The sequence below is a fragment of the Peromyscus californicus genome, unplaced genomic scaffold (assembly GCF_007827085.1).
Source record: "Peromyscus californicus insignis strain IS unplaced genomic scaffold, ASM782708v3 Scaffold_20__1_contigs__length_68692818, whole genome shotgun sequence".
Classification (NCBI taxonomy): domain Eukaryota; kingdom Metazoa; phylum Chordata; class Mammalia; order Rodentia; family Cricetidae; genus Peromyscus; species Peromyscus californicus.
The window spans coordinates 333,644-349,902 of record NW_026294503.1 but is presented as its reverse complement, the minus strand read 5'-3'; the positions used below and the strand labels follow the sequence as shown (position 1 = coordinate 349,902).

Sequence of the window (16,259 nt, the reverse complement as noted above, 5' to 3'; positions counted from 1 at the left end):
CACACTTAGCCTTGTTAACTTTGCTGTTTCTCCTACTCACCTGCACTGTATTTCTTGGATATGCCATTAGAAGGAAACTGTCACATCACCACCCACCTATCTGACCCATGTCTCCTTCCACTAGTAAACTGATATACTTTTATGGAGAAGATCTTTGCTGAAGACTTTTAAACATGAAGGAAAAACTGTACATGCGGAGAATCCCTAACTGAGAGCAAAGAGCTCACGGCTGGAAAGATTCCTTCAATCGACACGAGGAGGAACAGCTAACACCCCTCCTTTCCAGAACTAAACACATGATGTCAGAGGACCTCCTCTGTCAGAGTCCACCAGAATCCTAGAACTGTGAATTCTCCTTCTTCCCACACAGCCCTAAACAAAGGAAACTTAATCCACCTGATTACTCTTGAAGCTTCAATCACCTGAGCAGGAAAATAGGCTCACCCACAGACTCAGGAGAAACTAGTGACAATGGCCCTTTGTTTCCTTGGGGTGGAGAAGAACTTACTGAATTCTAACTTGGGTATCTAAATTTTTATTCTTTAAAACCATAGAGGACCTCTTAGAATCTTTGTTATAGTAGCATGTTTATACACACACAGGAGAATTTGGGAGGGAAGATCACAACAATCATCTCTGGATTTTGCATGATAGTTTCTTTTATATTTGCTTAGAAGTTTTAACCATGTGTGTAATGATTTCTAACTCTGCCTGAAGTCATTTATTTTAGACTGTCACACTCAAATTAGAACCTAGATTAGGTCTTGAACCTAGGCTACCTCAGGGACTCACCTTCCTATACAGATTTGCCCAGGCCCCTCTGGATGTGAAATAGGAATGTAGATTATTGGTGTTTACGCAGCAGAATGACTTACCTGACACACAGAAAAGAGGCTCATGCATAAGAGGGTTTGGAGGGGTAATAGAGAATATGAAACAGTAAACAGTATATTAACTAACAGCATTTGTACCCACAATTTGTAACCATGTGGCTGTGTTAATTCTTGGAGCAATAAAATTATACTTCGGCATGCGGTAAGATGTTTCACAGGGGCCTTCTAAGTTTGAAATAACATGAAGTGTGGCTCAGCCCAGGGCAAGATGATGTCCCAAACTCAAACATGTTCAGAGAAATTCAACTGATCCATACTGGATCTAATTTGTTTTATAAAACAAGGACTCTCTTTGGGAAATAGTTTCTGACCTTCATCAACATCCTTCATGGGAAATTACACTGGAAGACTCTTAACAAGAAATAGTCAAAGAAATTTAGAGGCTCAAATGATTTTGAAACCCCTGCAATCACAGATACTCACCCAAATACCCAGCACTGTGTCCCTACGCGCTTGCACTGTGTGTCGGTGAGGTAAGCATAGTATTGTCTGAAAGAGCAGAATTGGAATTCATGAGCACCTCTACAGGCCAAGATTCTACACAATGGTATCTCTTTGAAGAGGGAATAAAAAACCTGCCCTGCCTTGCTTGCCATATTCTAGCTGCCTGGTCTAGTTGTATTCAAGGGAGCAGCCAGCTAGGGCTATTCAAACACTCCTGTAAGGGATTCTGAACTTGGGTTGGGTGGGAGCGAAGGGAGCTCAGCTTACAGGATCACACTGTTGGCAAAGACAACACTGGTCCAGCCCTGAGCAAGGCAGCCTGGGTCTGATCCAGTCTCTCTGTAGAGTGGAGACCACTCCAGAGGATCAGCGCTGGGCTTCTTCAACTGCCTCTTATGGCATCTTGGGTATACAATCTAGGTGTTGATTGTACAGGTAAAACAGAGACATCTTTGTCTTGCTGAAACTGGAGGGGCCCCAGCTGCACTTCACTTTAGTTGCATGACAGGACTCGGAATGCCGCTGACAAGATTAGCAAAGAGTGTTCTAGTGCTCACAGCAGCACCCACTGACAGAACTAGATATGAGTCAGAGATACCTTTCAGATGTTACTAGCTGTCACATGAAGTTAAAGACAGATAAAAGTCACTTTAATAAAGTGACCAATATATAAACTATACCAAAATGTAAGAATGAGGTGTTTTGTATTGCTCTTGAATTAACTCATGTAAAATGTGTGTTTACATGTACCACACATTTCAGTATGGACTGGCTATGTTTGGTGAGTAGATGTCAAACAAAACTGTGGTTTGGAGCTCACAAGTACTCCTGAGCTCTATCTGTGCCTACAGAAGGTAAGGGAACCAGGAGCTCACCATTTTGGGGAGGTTACAGGTTCCCTTGAGGATTTGACAGACTCTGTGGCAAAGAAATATAATATATGCACACAAATTTTACATTGAACTCTGTGGGACTCAGACACTATATAACACTCATTCATGAACTATGACCTCATTACTTCAAAGTCTCTAGTGAAAAAAAATCGAACACAGGTTTTCTCATTTTGCCCACACTTTTATTACCTTATTTGCCTTTACTAGATCGACATGTTACCCTCTAGAGAATAGTTTTTCTACTTTTGTTAGCTGGTGTTGGGGTAATAACAAATGACAAGAGGCAATGGTTGGGAAAGTCTCTTTGAGCAAGGCAACAATATCTCCTCTCTTTGGTAAGGTAGCCCCTCCACCTGTGTGGTTCAAATGCATATTAAAAGTGATGGCTTTTAATATGATTTTTTATTTTTATCATTTTATATTTTAAATGATATTAAAAGCAAGATGGCTCAGCAGGTAAAGACACCTTCTGCCAAGCCTGACAATCTAGAGTTCCATTCCTGGGATCCACACGGTGAAAGGAGAGAAGACTCCTGCAACTTGTCCTCTAACCTCCACAGGAGTGCCATGGCACACATGTGCCTGGGCCCCCACCTCTACCCCAAATAAATTTTAAAATGTGAAAAAGGGGTGGGGGCGTGGATAAGCTAAATAATTCTATGGTTTTTAAAAGGTAGCAACTCCTTTAACTGCTTAGTTTCTATGTATGTATTCCTTCTGCAGATCACTGATGTGGCTACTGCATTCTTTATGAGCTATACTGTGTAAATGCCATTTCTAAATAGAAAACTAAGACAAAAGAAAAGGTTCTGTTTGAAATTGCCCCTTGGGGGTATACATGAAGGACAGTGAATGATGTCCCTCTTCTGGCCCTACATGAATGCAGAAGAATATTGGCATGGACACTTAGGCTCACCATGGCTGTCCTGGAGGACTTTCAGGGCACTTAAAAAGGGAGTCAGCTTAACTGAATCTCAACAAAGTCTCATTCTAAAACAAATTGCCACTCGTGACTTCAACTTTATACAAACTTTTCTACTTACAATAATCCCATTTTAGGAAACCTGCTGTCACCTTTACTACTTTTTAACAGGATGTAAGAAAACCAGCAGCGACAGCACGTACAGGTGTTGAAAACAAGGGCCGTTGTAGGGGAATGCCACTAAGTAACCACTTTAAAAAAATCTCACTGTTGTACTGAGGTCTCAGATCAAAACGTTTTCTTCATATTCTGGACAATTATTTAGCATAATATTTTCACAGAAAATCTGTTAGGAAGAAAAAACAAAACAAGTATATGTCCTCAATAAATGGCAGTGGGACTAGACAGAATTACCTCACTGTAGGAGCTGTAATGCAGCCGATGAAGAGAATTCTACACCAGCTTAAGGGATGGCTGGCTTGGAACACAAATATGTGCTTCAAGAAGAAGGTATTCAACTCAGTCAGCTGAAGAGAAGAAAGATCAGTTACCCTGTGCCAGGCTACATCATGAGCATACATTCCTTAAACAGGCTTTCTAGAGCTAAAAATGACCAGCATGTCCAAAGCATTCTCAGAAAATATATGGGGTCTCCCAGGGATTGATACTTAAAGTAGTAACAGACCGTATATAACTACAGACCAACTGGGAGCAGGTCGGTGTGTGTGTGTGTGTGTGTGTGTGTGTGTGTGTGTGTGTGTGTGTGTGTGTGTTCACGCATACATGCGCATGCACATGTATGACTAGAGTGGTGGAAAGGTAGTGCATGATCTCTGGTCATCAGCTATTTGAAATGTTTCCTGATTTGCATTTCTGCCACTTGGTTCCTCTGTGTGATCTGCTGGGACAGTCAGGACAGACTTTGAGCCCAGGACAAACTATACAAATCAGTACTTCTACAGTCTTATAGAAATCAGGCCAGTCTAAAGAAAGTTCAACTCTAGATAAATCAGCACTGACCTAAAGACACTTGAGGTCCATCTGAGAGCTGACTACCGGAGGCATGTGAGGTGTATGTTCAGGGCAGATCCAACTTTTGTTCTGAGACAGAGTCTTGTGACGCAGTACTGGCTCACCTGGTACTAGGTAGCCCAGGTTGGTATTAAACTTGCACTAATCCACCTGTCTCATTCTCCTGAGTGCTAGGATTATAAGTGTGTGCCACTACTCCCTGATTATAAGGATTTTTTTTAAATATTTTTATTTATAGTTGGTTGAATCTTCAGATATGGACCTTGCAGATACAGAAGCAGAGTGACTTCTCCAAACCACAGTAATGATTTACCCACTTGCACTTCTGTAACTATAAACTCCATCTATTAAGAAAGGAATTGCTTTCCATGTGTGAACAAGATTTGTGAGTCTTAAAAGTGATACACATTGATCTTTTCCATTTTATTTTAATGTTTTATTCCCATCTATTTATATATTTATTGTGTGTGTGGTATATGTACATGTGCAACACACTGCATGTATGAAGGTCCTAAAGTTTTATGTTTGATGATTCTGAAAGAACTTTTAAGCAAAATGTGGTTTCTCATGGTGAGTTTCCAGAAGCTGTGAAAACCTCTGGGGACAGGAAGCAAAAACAGAAAAAAAAAGTCTGTCTCCAAAACCTGAGGCATGAGAATACTTCCCCAGTAATACTGAGATTTCTTCCACCTGGAATGCTTCTCTCCCTCAAGATTCACACTGTGCAAGGGTCCCATTCCCAAAGCTGAGACAGCTCTGTGAACATTATACAAACTGGGAAAAGCTGAGATACAATTTTGAATACCAAAAGTGAATTAGGAATATAAGAAAAGATTCAGTGGTAAGGTGCTTGCCTGGCATGTGCAAGACCCTAGAAAACCCAGCTGTGCTTCCTTCTAATAAGGAAAAGACAAAACTCAACGCCAACCCACTTACTGCCTCGATTTTATAAGCAATGGCCCCTAGTATCTGTTAAGGATGGGTTCCAGGACATTCCCTGGACACCATGGATTCTATACCCAGCACTGCAAAAACTAAAATTAAAAATTAAATTAAAAAATTTAAAAAGCCTTCCCATAGTTCCTTTGGTATTTAAAATATTCTTCAGAACGGTGTTACACCTAATTCATTAGGTGATGGGCACTAAATATGACCTTTTCCAGGAAATCAGTTTCTAATTTGTAATTCAGAGACTCCTATCTTAAAATGTCTCCACACTGAATCAACTCCTCAGAGAGTAGCCTTGATTTTAATTACCCTATATGCCAGCTATAAAATCTCTTCCAAAGTATCCAGCTGACATGAAATGTAACCTGCCTTTAATTCTAGTCTCAGGAAGATTCGTGTTTTGTTCCCCCCCATCCCCTTAGAATGGGCATCTATCAGATTACCTGCCAGATGATCATGAAAAGGTATATCCCAGCCACTCTCTGGAAGGAAGACTTAGGGTCAAACCATCTGACATAAGTCCAGCTAGCAGGGGTGAACTGCAACACGGCACGTTTGATCTTCCCTGTGGTAGTATGGATATCCCTGGAAGAAGAGAATAGAAACCATGAAAATCCAGGAGTAAAAAGGAGGGAAAAAGGAAAAAAAAAAAAACAACATACCAATGATATTCTAGCAAGTGCTCAGAGCAGAGAGGATCCTTTCTATTGGAAGGGTCTCAAGCACAGGTCACAGGAGCACACTGGATGGGGATGGGGCTTCAGGGATGATGGGAAGGGTACAATAATGTCAACGAGATCAGAGATCTGGGTGCTGCTGAAATATGAGAGGGCTAAGTTTGTGAAGTGTTGTCAAAAGAAGTTAACAGGAATTAAAGACAACCTGGAAGCACTCAGGAAGAAAGTAGATGGAGCAAGGATACTATTCCCTCCCACTCTGTCTCCTGAGGGGGTGTTGTGGTAAAAGGGCTCATGCTTCCTGTTCTTGAGCTCACCAACATCATTTATTTCCCTCTATCCTTCCCCAGAGTTAGTGGTGACAATGATGTTTAACTTTTCATGAGTTTAATCCTAGAAATCACTCATTCAAATGTCTCATGTCACAATTTATCTTACACATGAGAAGATTTAGGTTCAAAGAGTAGGTGGATGGTGCAGACCAGCTTTGTCAACATAGGAACTGGGTATGAACCTTTCAACTAGCCCAGTTAAGCCAAAACCCAAGCCATTTAAATACCTGGTGGGGAGTCTAATTCAACAGAGGTTTATACTGAGGACTCTTGCATAAATAACAACATTCCAGACCTTTCCTTCCAGAGGTAGAGGAGTAAAAGACAGAAGAGAAGCAGGTCAGGTCCTTTATCCACCCACCTTATGTGTCTTCCCAGCATAAGGATGTGCTGGGAAGACATCCCAACAAGGTTGGAGGTATGATAGCAACAAGAACAGAGACTGCCCAAATTAAGAAGGATGGCAAAGGTCCTGTATTTTCAAAATGTCAAACGTAACAAAACAGAAATTGAAATACAACACAATCCAGAAACAGATTATTTAATGCAGTGAAGAGGTTAATTTAGTTTAAAAGGTCTATATTTATTTATATTTAATGTGGCTTTGAAAATACTGAGCCTCTGTTTAGTGTGGGCTTATATTCTGGCATCTTGACAAAATGATTCCAAGTTGAACTCGGAAGGATAAATGCATAAATACAGGGAAGTACTGTGGCTGTACTTGAGTCAGCTTGGTATAAATTTACACTCCACTGCTTAGTGACCCATGTGTCCTTAGGCAAGTTACTAAACCGGGGCCTCGCTATTATTACCACCCCAAAGAGAGGAGCAGTGTATATCCTCAGGACTGATGCAAGGCTCTAAAGTGGCACTTTGCTCGACTTGCTTGGAGCAGTGTGTAGCCCAGATACTGTTACACAGTAGATCACCTTTAAATAATTACAAAGGCCTCAAGTCAATAGGCAAAGGGATTATTAGTAAGCTAAAGAGGATAAGTTAGATAATTAATGGCAAAAGGTATAAAATCTCTCCTTTGTACCACATACCAATATAAATCTGACCTAGGTTAAACATGGTTGTGTAGGCTTATAATCCCAGCATGCAGGAGGCTAAATCAGGAGGATGGAGTTCAAGGTCAGCCTGAGCTATGTTAGTAAATTCCTAATAGCTTGAGGCAGGAGGATTATAAATTCAAGGTCTACCTGGGCTACAGAGTGAGTTGAAGGCCACCACAGCAATTTAATGTGATTGGAGATGGAAAGAGAGCTGAGTATGACTTGGTGGTAGAGAACTTGCTTAGCATATGTAGGCACTGGGCTCAATCCAACTACTGTGGGAGTAGGATATGTCAAAATGGAAAGCTAAAAGCATTTATGGCAACATGCAAGCATTCTTGAACTATAAAAGGCAGTGAAAAGAAAACTCCTGAAGAAATAGGCAAAAATCCTTTCAATTTAATGTAGGATGAATCTGAAAGGTTTAAAAATAGATTCAAGGAAACAGTGAATGAATACATGTACAAATTCAGGATGGGTGAGCTGTAAATCAGTGCACTCTAGTTGTGAGAAGATTACCAATTAAAAAGAGAGAAAGCAAGGACTAGAAATGTACAGATACACAGACATGTCATGATTTTCACTGTAGCTTTTGTAACAGTAAAACCTTAGAAACATGCCGGGCGGTGGTGGCGCACGCCTTTGATCCCAGCACTCGGGAGGCAGAGCCAGGCGGATCTCTGTGAGTTTGAGGCCAGCCTGGGCTACCAAGTGAGTTCCAGGAGAGGCGCAAAGCTACACAGAGAAACCCTGTCTCGAAAAACCAAAAAAAAAAAAAAACCTTAGAAACAACTAAATGAACCATGAACCAGTTACTATTTTATGATTTGTCTATAAATTGAGATATATATGGAAAAGCCCTTTAAAATCATCTTTTAGAAGAATATTGGCTGACTTGGAGAAATGTTCATATTTTGTGATATAAACTTCCTACGCAGTGAAAACATCTACCTCCATTATCATACCTCAGCTCGCCACAAGCTGAGAAGCAATGAATGAAGCAGAATGGTGGTGACACAAATTGCCCTCGTACAAGCACAGAGCAGGGGTGGAGATGGGGGTGGGGGTGGGGGGTGTTACACTCAAACTAGAGTCAGGGTAAGCTTTCCTGATGAGATGATGCTGTGGGATGTTCTGTATGGCAAATGTGTTGCTAATTAGGCAATAAATAAAACACTGATTGGCCATTGGCTAGGCAGGAAGTGTAGGCGGGACAAGGAGGAGAATAAAGCTGGGAAGTGGAAGGCTGAGTCAGAGAGACACTGCCAGCTGCCACGATGAGAAACAGCATGTGAAGATGCCGGTAAGCCACGAGCCATGTGGCAAGGTATAGATTAATGGAAATGGATTAATGTAAGCTATAAGAACAGTTAGCAAGAAGCCTGCCACAGCCATACAGTTTGTAACCAGTATAAGTCTCTGTGTTTACTTGGTCGGGTCTGAGTGGCTGTGGGACTGGCGGGTGACAGAGATTTGTCCTGACTGTGGGCCAGGCAGGAAAACTCCAACTACAAGATGACAAGTCATTAGGGTCAGCAAGGGAAAGTAGGACTAGTCTAGTCTCTGGAATGCAGACCAAGTCCCCAGTGAAGGAGCTTGTGGATGGCTATGGGACTTTGGGTACCTGGTGGGACATGGAGAAAGGTCTTTCCTCCCAGCCTGTGGATGACAACTTATACTTAAGACTAAAGAAGCCACAACAGACGTGTGTGGTGGTTTGAATAAAAATGGCCCCCATAGGCTCATAGAGAATGGCGCTATTAGGAGGTATGGCCTTGTTAAGAGTAGGTGTGACATTATTGGAGGAAGTATGTCACAAGGGGTGGTGGTGGCAAGCTTTGAGGTTTCAGAAGCTCAAGGCAGATCCAGTATCACTCTCTCTCTCTTTCTGCTGCCTGCCCATCCAGATGTAGAACCTCTGGACTCCTTCTCTAGTACCATGTCTGCCTGACTGCCTGCCGCCATGTTTCCCACCATGAGGATAATGGGCTAGAACTGTAAGCCAGCCCCAATTAAATGTCTTCATTATAAGAGTTGCAGTGGCCATGGTGTCACTTCCCAGCAATAAATCCCTAAGACAGGGTGTATGACAGGATGAAACTAATGTTTTTTAAGAGCTCCCTCAAAAAACAGTCTGATAAAAATTGCGAAGGCCATCCCCAGAGGCAAACCACTGAATCTATGGATGAGTTTGGATTTGGCCTATGGAAATGAATTAAAGGAGTGGCTGTGAGAATTATTTTGAACAAAAGGATGCTCAAAGATGAAACGGTAAATGATTTAGCATTTTCTATAGCTATTTTTCATGTTTTAAGACAAGGTCTCACTATGTAGCCCAAGCTGGTATGAAAGGCACTTGACAGCCCAGATTAGCCTTGAATTTGCATAATGCTCCTGCCTCAGCTTCCTAAGTGTTGAGATGGCATATGTGAATCACTACACCCAGCAGCATTTTCTAGAGGGGTATTTAAAACCAGATTTATAATCATCTGTACTGTAATTGCCAATGTATCATTCATCTGTTATTGTGAGATCATACTAAAACCCATTTGTAATAAAGCCCAAACCATACTAAAATTGTGACCAAGGTTCCAAAGGAGACGACTCACTTAAAGCTTGCCCAGTGGTAAGTCCTCATCTCCAAAAATCGGCAAACAACCATGCCCAGCCAGATGCCACCACCATTGCACAATAGGATGTCCAGAATGACCTGGTCCCACCAGCACTCAGCAAAGTTGGGCAGCAGATGCATGAAGAAAAGCTGAGGAACACAAGAGACGACGGTTGGAAAAATACTGTTAATGGGGTACCATGCATATACATTCTTTATAATAACACACTGTTCAGAAAATGTGTTTCCTTTTTCCATAATGTATATAAAAACAACAATAACAAAGTCTGAAACAGGCTCTTGCTTTTTTTATTGAAGGATTTGCAAACAACATTTACCCAAATAGCTCTCCTTTAAAAACGAACAAAAGAAAACAAAAACCTGGATTTCAAAGAACAGTTGCCACTGAGTCACAGCCCCAATGAGTCACATTGGCTAATGACACACAGAAGTAACTTCAAGGAGAATAGAGAAATGTTTCAAAGCTGACAATGAAGTGCTGCAAAATCCTCAAAATGAGAAGCATGAGAATGTGTTTGGAAACAATTCCAGGGTGGTGACCAATCAGTGAGTAATTGTAAAAGCAGAAAAGTTGGCTGCTGATGGCACAGTGAAGGAAACTGAGAGACTCAACAGGACATTTAAACTACCGGTACCCAAAAATGCCATCTTCCAATAGGCACCATGGTACGAACGGTGGCCAGATAACAGTAAGTCTAGGCTGAGTATCCAGGGAAGTTGAATCCCAAGATAAACCAGACTTGGACAAGTGCTACAGTGGTGACATCAATGGATTGTGGGGATGAGATGGGCTCACTCTGACTGAGGGCAACTGGGGATGGTTTCTGGGAGGAGACCATGTTGGAGTAGGGATGTGAACAGAAGTGACTGAGTTCAAGAGATGGAAAAAGAGGCCATTCCAGAGAGGGCCATAGTAAGATAAAGAGTGAGACGAAGTCTCTGGGAAACTGCTGTATCCAAAACAAAGGTTATGTGAGCTGTGTCTGAAGTACTACACCCTACTGAGAGAAGATCCAGTTTAAAGTGAAATGACAAAGATACAGATGTCATCACTGGTAACAATGAATCCTAAGAAGTTACAGCAGTGCAATTAAACATTCTATCAGTTAGCAGCACACAAACACATTTCTTGATGTGCCTACAACTGAGAGGCCACAGTACAACTACTACTGCACGACAGGATTGTGGCTGCTATGCTTCTTCGTTAAGGAGGGGCTGACATTACCACTGAAGTGCTTTTCTAGGTTGTGAGCTGTGGGAGTCCACTAGGTTTCCTAGTGGCTGTAACCAGCAGGACTGCATAAGAGGTTGATTGGACTACAGGCTTGAGTATCAAGTGTTTGTAAGGGTCTACACTTGGCTGGACCTAGCTAGCAGGAGGTTCTCTGCCCCTCCATTTGACATTGTTATAAATAGCCCTTTGGAATAAAGCTCTGGGCCAGTGGACAAGGATCCAGGCCCACCCGAGTCTATCCTGTGTTTCTCTCTGTTTCTCTCCCTCTTTATTTCTACCTAAGTCTCTTATGTCTCATTCCTCAAGATTCCCTGGGGTAAATAAATGTGGGGGATAGCCCCCCACAGATGGTGCTACTGAACAGGTACAAAGAAAAAGACAAAGGAAAAAAAACAACCCTAGGGCTCAGTGAAAGGAATGAAGGGGGTGTTTTGAGTGTATGCATGCTGATAAGGAACTGAAAAATGAAGGCAATGGTATTTTATTCTCAGGTGTATAGGGTAGGCAGTGAAATGCTTCAAGGCTAAGGTGTTAGATTTCTCTCAATCTAGGTTTTCTCTCGATCTAGGTTTTCTCTCACCCTATCTATCTATCTATCTATCTATCTATCTATCTATCTATCTATCTATCTACCTACCTATCTATCAAAGTTAAGGAAGGTAGGAAATAGAAATGTACTATAGGAAAAACTTAGAGAAGTAAGGAAAGTAGGATGTCCTTAATTTTCCAACTAAGGGGCTAGGAATGAAAAATCAGAAGAAAAAAATATCTATCAAAAAGCTTAACGGTGAGAAAAAGATTCCTGTGGGAAGCTTTTGGTCCCAAGTGGCAGGGAAAGAATTTTTCTTGAATGCAGGTGAAATAATACTTTCACTCTGCTGATGCTACCACAGTATGGAAACATAGTACCCTCCGAATTAGTTCCCTCTTGGCCATTCAAGCCAAAGTTTAGAGAACAGAAGTTTTGGGAAAACTTGGTGGTCTTTGTCTCTCTTGGGAAAAACTTAATCTCTCTAAAAAACACTTTTCAGAAATTTCATTCTCAGCTTTGCTTTCTGTAAGGGCAAAATTAGATTCACCTGGACCTCTCTGGGAAAATCCCGAGGCAAGGGCCTGATGAGAACACAGGCAGATTCCTTCCTGATGGGAGGGACTGCTGGTATGGGGAAAGCAGTAAAGCCAAGCCTCTCAGCTGCAGCTGCAGCAGCATCAGAATCTCTGTCTGGGGAAGAGCTGAGCCAGGACAGGACAGAGAACTATCCAGGAGAAAAGCTCTCTTTTCTATCAGGGAAAAGAGCTTTCTGAAAGCTTTGTTTCCAGCACATTCAGTTTCCCTCACTGACCTAGAGTGAAGCCCTAAAGGGTTGTTGCCTCCAGAAAAAGAAGAAAAATCTCCCCTTGCAAAAGCGAAATCCTGTAAAGGGAACCAGAAGGTTGCTAGTGTACTCAAAAGGCAGCCTGGGAAATGGAGTATCAATGCAGGCTCCTTTGATAAAGTACGTTACATTGCCTAATAGCTGTGCAAGAGATTTTTGCAAAGAGCTTTAGAGCAGTTCAATAAGAATTTCATCCTCGCCCTGAGGCGAGGCTTCTGTGGTAACTGAGTGAAGTCAATGGCATTTGTCTGAATTGAAGCACTTAGGGGAGCTGTGATGAATTTGGGTAAAGGGACTGCCTCTGGTGAGAAACCATTTGCCAATGAGTACATCTCTGCCTGTTCCAGAATGGCAAAGAGAACTCGGTGGAAAGGTGACTTTGGGGAGTGGTATTGTCCCGACAGTGTTACAACCCCCTAGCAACAAGTGTTACAAGCCCATAGCGACAGTACTCATTAAAATCCCAGGGCTGAGAGAGCCATTGTCAAATTAGGCTCTTGTTTCAAACTCTCAAAAACCTTAAGAATAATATCAAAGCTGACTATAAACTCCGAACTTTACTATAAACTTTGAACTTTAGAAATGATTTGCAAACTTCTGGTTTTGTTAATAGTTTAGCTAAAAAAAACCTTCTCTAGATGTTAAATCTTTTCTAGGTGTTAAGAAATATCTTATAGATGTTTGCTTTAGTGTTATTAGTTCTATGTAAAGTGATAACAGTTAAGGTTTATAAAGCAGACCTACAGAATGTAAGTTTAAAAAAGAAGTGTAAGACTTAGGTAAGGTTTATAAAGTAGTCCTACAGAATATAAGGTTAAATAAGTCATAAGTTTAGTTTGAGAAATGTAGATTTAGATATTTTCAGGTAGAATAAGCTTTAGGTATAAAAATATTGTGTAGGCCTAAATAAGGCTTAGGTAAACTTAGGGTAGAGTAGGTTTTTCCCAACCTGGGATGCAAAAAGCAGTGTCCATAGCAGACTGCAAACTTGGCAGTCTGAGTTGGCTTCAAAAGCTCCAGAATAAAGCCACTTCAGACACTGCCAGATTCAGAAAGCAGCAGCCAGGTGTGTCCACAGCTGAGACCTGTGGAGAGTCATAGCTTCCCAAGAAGCAGACGCCAAGAGCTAGCAGAAGCAGAGCCGGCACTAGCAGCATGAGTCTGCAAGCCTTCTGCCATGAAAAAGCCGTGGTGAGGAGCAGAATGGAGACACCATGCCTCGAGAAAGGCAATCGGCAGGCAGCAGCTTGGAAAGCCCAGCAATGATGCCACAATGCTGGAAAAGTGAACAGTGAACAGCAGTGAACAGCAGAGATGGCAGAGACCAGACTGCTTCCAGGACCAGAGAAGCAATGTCAATACCAGACAAGCAGCTGAAGTGTGCTGGACCCCAGGTAGCTATGGAGGTGAGAGCTGTGGTCCAGGCTGAACAGCCAGACTAGGGGCCCTACGAAAACTGTTGAATGCTCCAGGCTGAACAGCCAGACCAGGGCTCTGTGGGAACTGCTGAGACTGAATGCAGCCCATGCTCCCAGCAGCAGAATGTGACTGGAATCATGGAGTTGCCCTCGGGCTACATTCCTCGGTGCAATAGGACAGCATACAACAGAGCAGCATACGGAGGATTCTGGGATCCAGGATGCTGAGCATGGTAAGATAGGTAACAGGCCCAAGAAAGCCACAGTTCATAGCAGCTGGGTTTTCTTCCCAGAGTCAGAGTTGATGTGGGAAAGCAACGGCTCAGTTCCTAGCAGACACAGGGATCCAGGAACGGCCTGCTTATGGGAGGACAGACAGACCAGGACTATAAAAGCTGTAAAAGGCTAAACAAAAGTTAGAGAGATGCTTGTTTGGGCTGGAATTGTTAACTGCAGAAAGTTGTGAGAAACATTTCTTCAGATTTGAAAATAGAAGTTTGGTACTCTTTTTGAATTTTTCGGACTTAAGAAATGAAATTGACAGTAGTAACTTCATTACAATGGGACAGTTTGAATTTACTTATGCATATAGACTCTATCAACACTGATGATTTATGGAACTGTTTATGTAAAAATGGAACCGCTTAAAAATATCACCATTTATATAGAAAAGTTTGGGTTTTTTTCTAACTTGGCTCGAGAGTTAGTTTAAAATATAAAGAAAAGGAGGAGTGTTAATATTCCTCAGTCTACTTAATTTAAAAAATATTTTTGTGTTACTTGAGTGAATTAATGTTATGCTTTATAGTTCTATTAAGAAATTGTTTTTTGAATGTAGGTTTATAAGAAAGTGTTAATGGTTATATTGAGAGTAGGTCTGTAGAATTTATAATTATGAATAGTAATGTTTATGTTAGAGTCACTATGTTAACCTATTGATATTGACGCACCATGGTTTGGTGAAGTTAAGAAAGTATTGAAGTTTGATGTGAATACATCAGAAGTTTATCCTATGTTTTGTTAGCAAGAAATTCAAATGATTTTATTAAAAGTTTGCTTTAAGATGTTAGATTGAGAGAATTGTAACTATATATAACAATATTTATGTTAGAATTATGTTAATCTGTTAATATTAATGATGAAGCTAAGGGAGTCTTTAAGTTTGGTGCTGTTGCATCAAGTTTTTTTCTTTTAAAATATAAAGAAGAGAGACCTGTTGGAGGCCACTAGGTTTCCTAGTGGCTGTAACCAGCAAGACTGCATAAGAGGTTGACTAGACTACCGGCCTGAGTATCAGGTGTTTGTAAGGGTCTACACTTGGCTGTACTAGCAGGAGGTCCTTTGCCCCTCCCCTTGGCATTGTTATAAATAGCCCTTTGGAATAAAGCTCCGAGCTGGTGGATAAGGATCCAGGCCCACCCGAGACTATCTTGTGTTTCTCTGTTTCTCTCCCCTCTTTATTTCTACCTAAGTCTCTTATCCCTTATTCCTCAAGAGTCCCTCGGGTAAATAAATGTGGGGGCTCGCCCCCCACAGTGAGCTACCAGGCAGAGCTGGAGCACTTGTCCTAAGATTAGGAAGAAACTACAGAAGCCAAACAAACAAAACTATGGCCATGAGTGGGCATGGAAGACTCCCTTCAGCCTAGGAACTTTCTGGAAGGTAAAAGATTCTGGGGAGAGATGGAGTTTGAGAGCAGAGACAACTTCACTCACTCACTCACAACAGAACTATGGGGCACCTGTGATATGTAAGGTATAGAAGTTGGATGTGGGACATGCAGACATGGGTCCCACCCTCTGAAGTCAGAAAAGAGATGCCTAGGAAAGGTCTAAATGTGAGTGGTATTTTAGAGGTGCTCTTTCTGTGTCTAAACATGGAACACTGGTAGTGTAGGGATAAGAAGGCACTCCTTCAGGTATGGTCAGGGAAACAGCAGGCTTGTGGGTGAGGATAAGAGAAGAGGGAAGGACTGGGCCTGGGCTCTGATGGAGAAGGTCTTCAAAAATACAAATAACAAAGATGGTTGCACCATAAGCTTGGGGAGATGGGTTTAGTGAGGCCAGGCTGGGATGTGCAGTCAGTTCCTCTTGGGACTCATAAGCTGATTCTAAAGAGCAATGGACAACTAAAGAGTTTGTAGGAAGAAGTCTTGATAGGATGAATGACTGGAAAGGATCACTTTCACAACAATGTGAAGAGAAACACTTCAGCAAAAGATGGATCAGACATTGAGTGGTAGAAGAGGGATGAAAGACTTCAGTGGCTGTACAGTTATTCAGAATAGATTCCAGGACTTTGAGACCACAGGATGCTGGGGAGCAGCAAAGAAGAGCAGAAAACACCACTGGCAGGTGAAGGAAAACAAAGGAGTCAAAGGCCATTTGCCTTACACAGTCACAG

At 41.8% G+C, this 16,259-nt stretch overlaps 1 protein-coding gene across 1 annotated transcript in view; it reads right to left on the bottom strand.

The window, feature by feature from the left end:
- The window catches only part of Ptdss1 (phosphatidylserine synthase 1), a 68,497-nt gene that overhangs the window by 24,636 nt on the left and 27,602 nt on the right, over positions 1-16,259 (bottom strand). Inside the window, exons 6-9 of the mRNA XM_052747569.1 lie at positions 9,806-9,957; positions 5,576-5,717; positions 3,567-3,679; positions 1,317-1,382 (exon numbers count right to left, since the gene is read on the bottom strand). Of these exons, the coding sequence (XP_052603529.1) occupies positions 1,317-1,382; positions 3,567-3,679; positions 5,576-5,717; positions 9,806-9,957 (473 nt within the window). The remainder of the gene's footprint in view (positions 1-1,316; positions 1,383-3,566; positions 3,680-5,575; positions 5,718-9,805; positions 9,958-16,259) is intronic.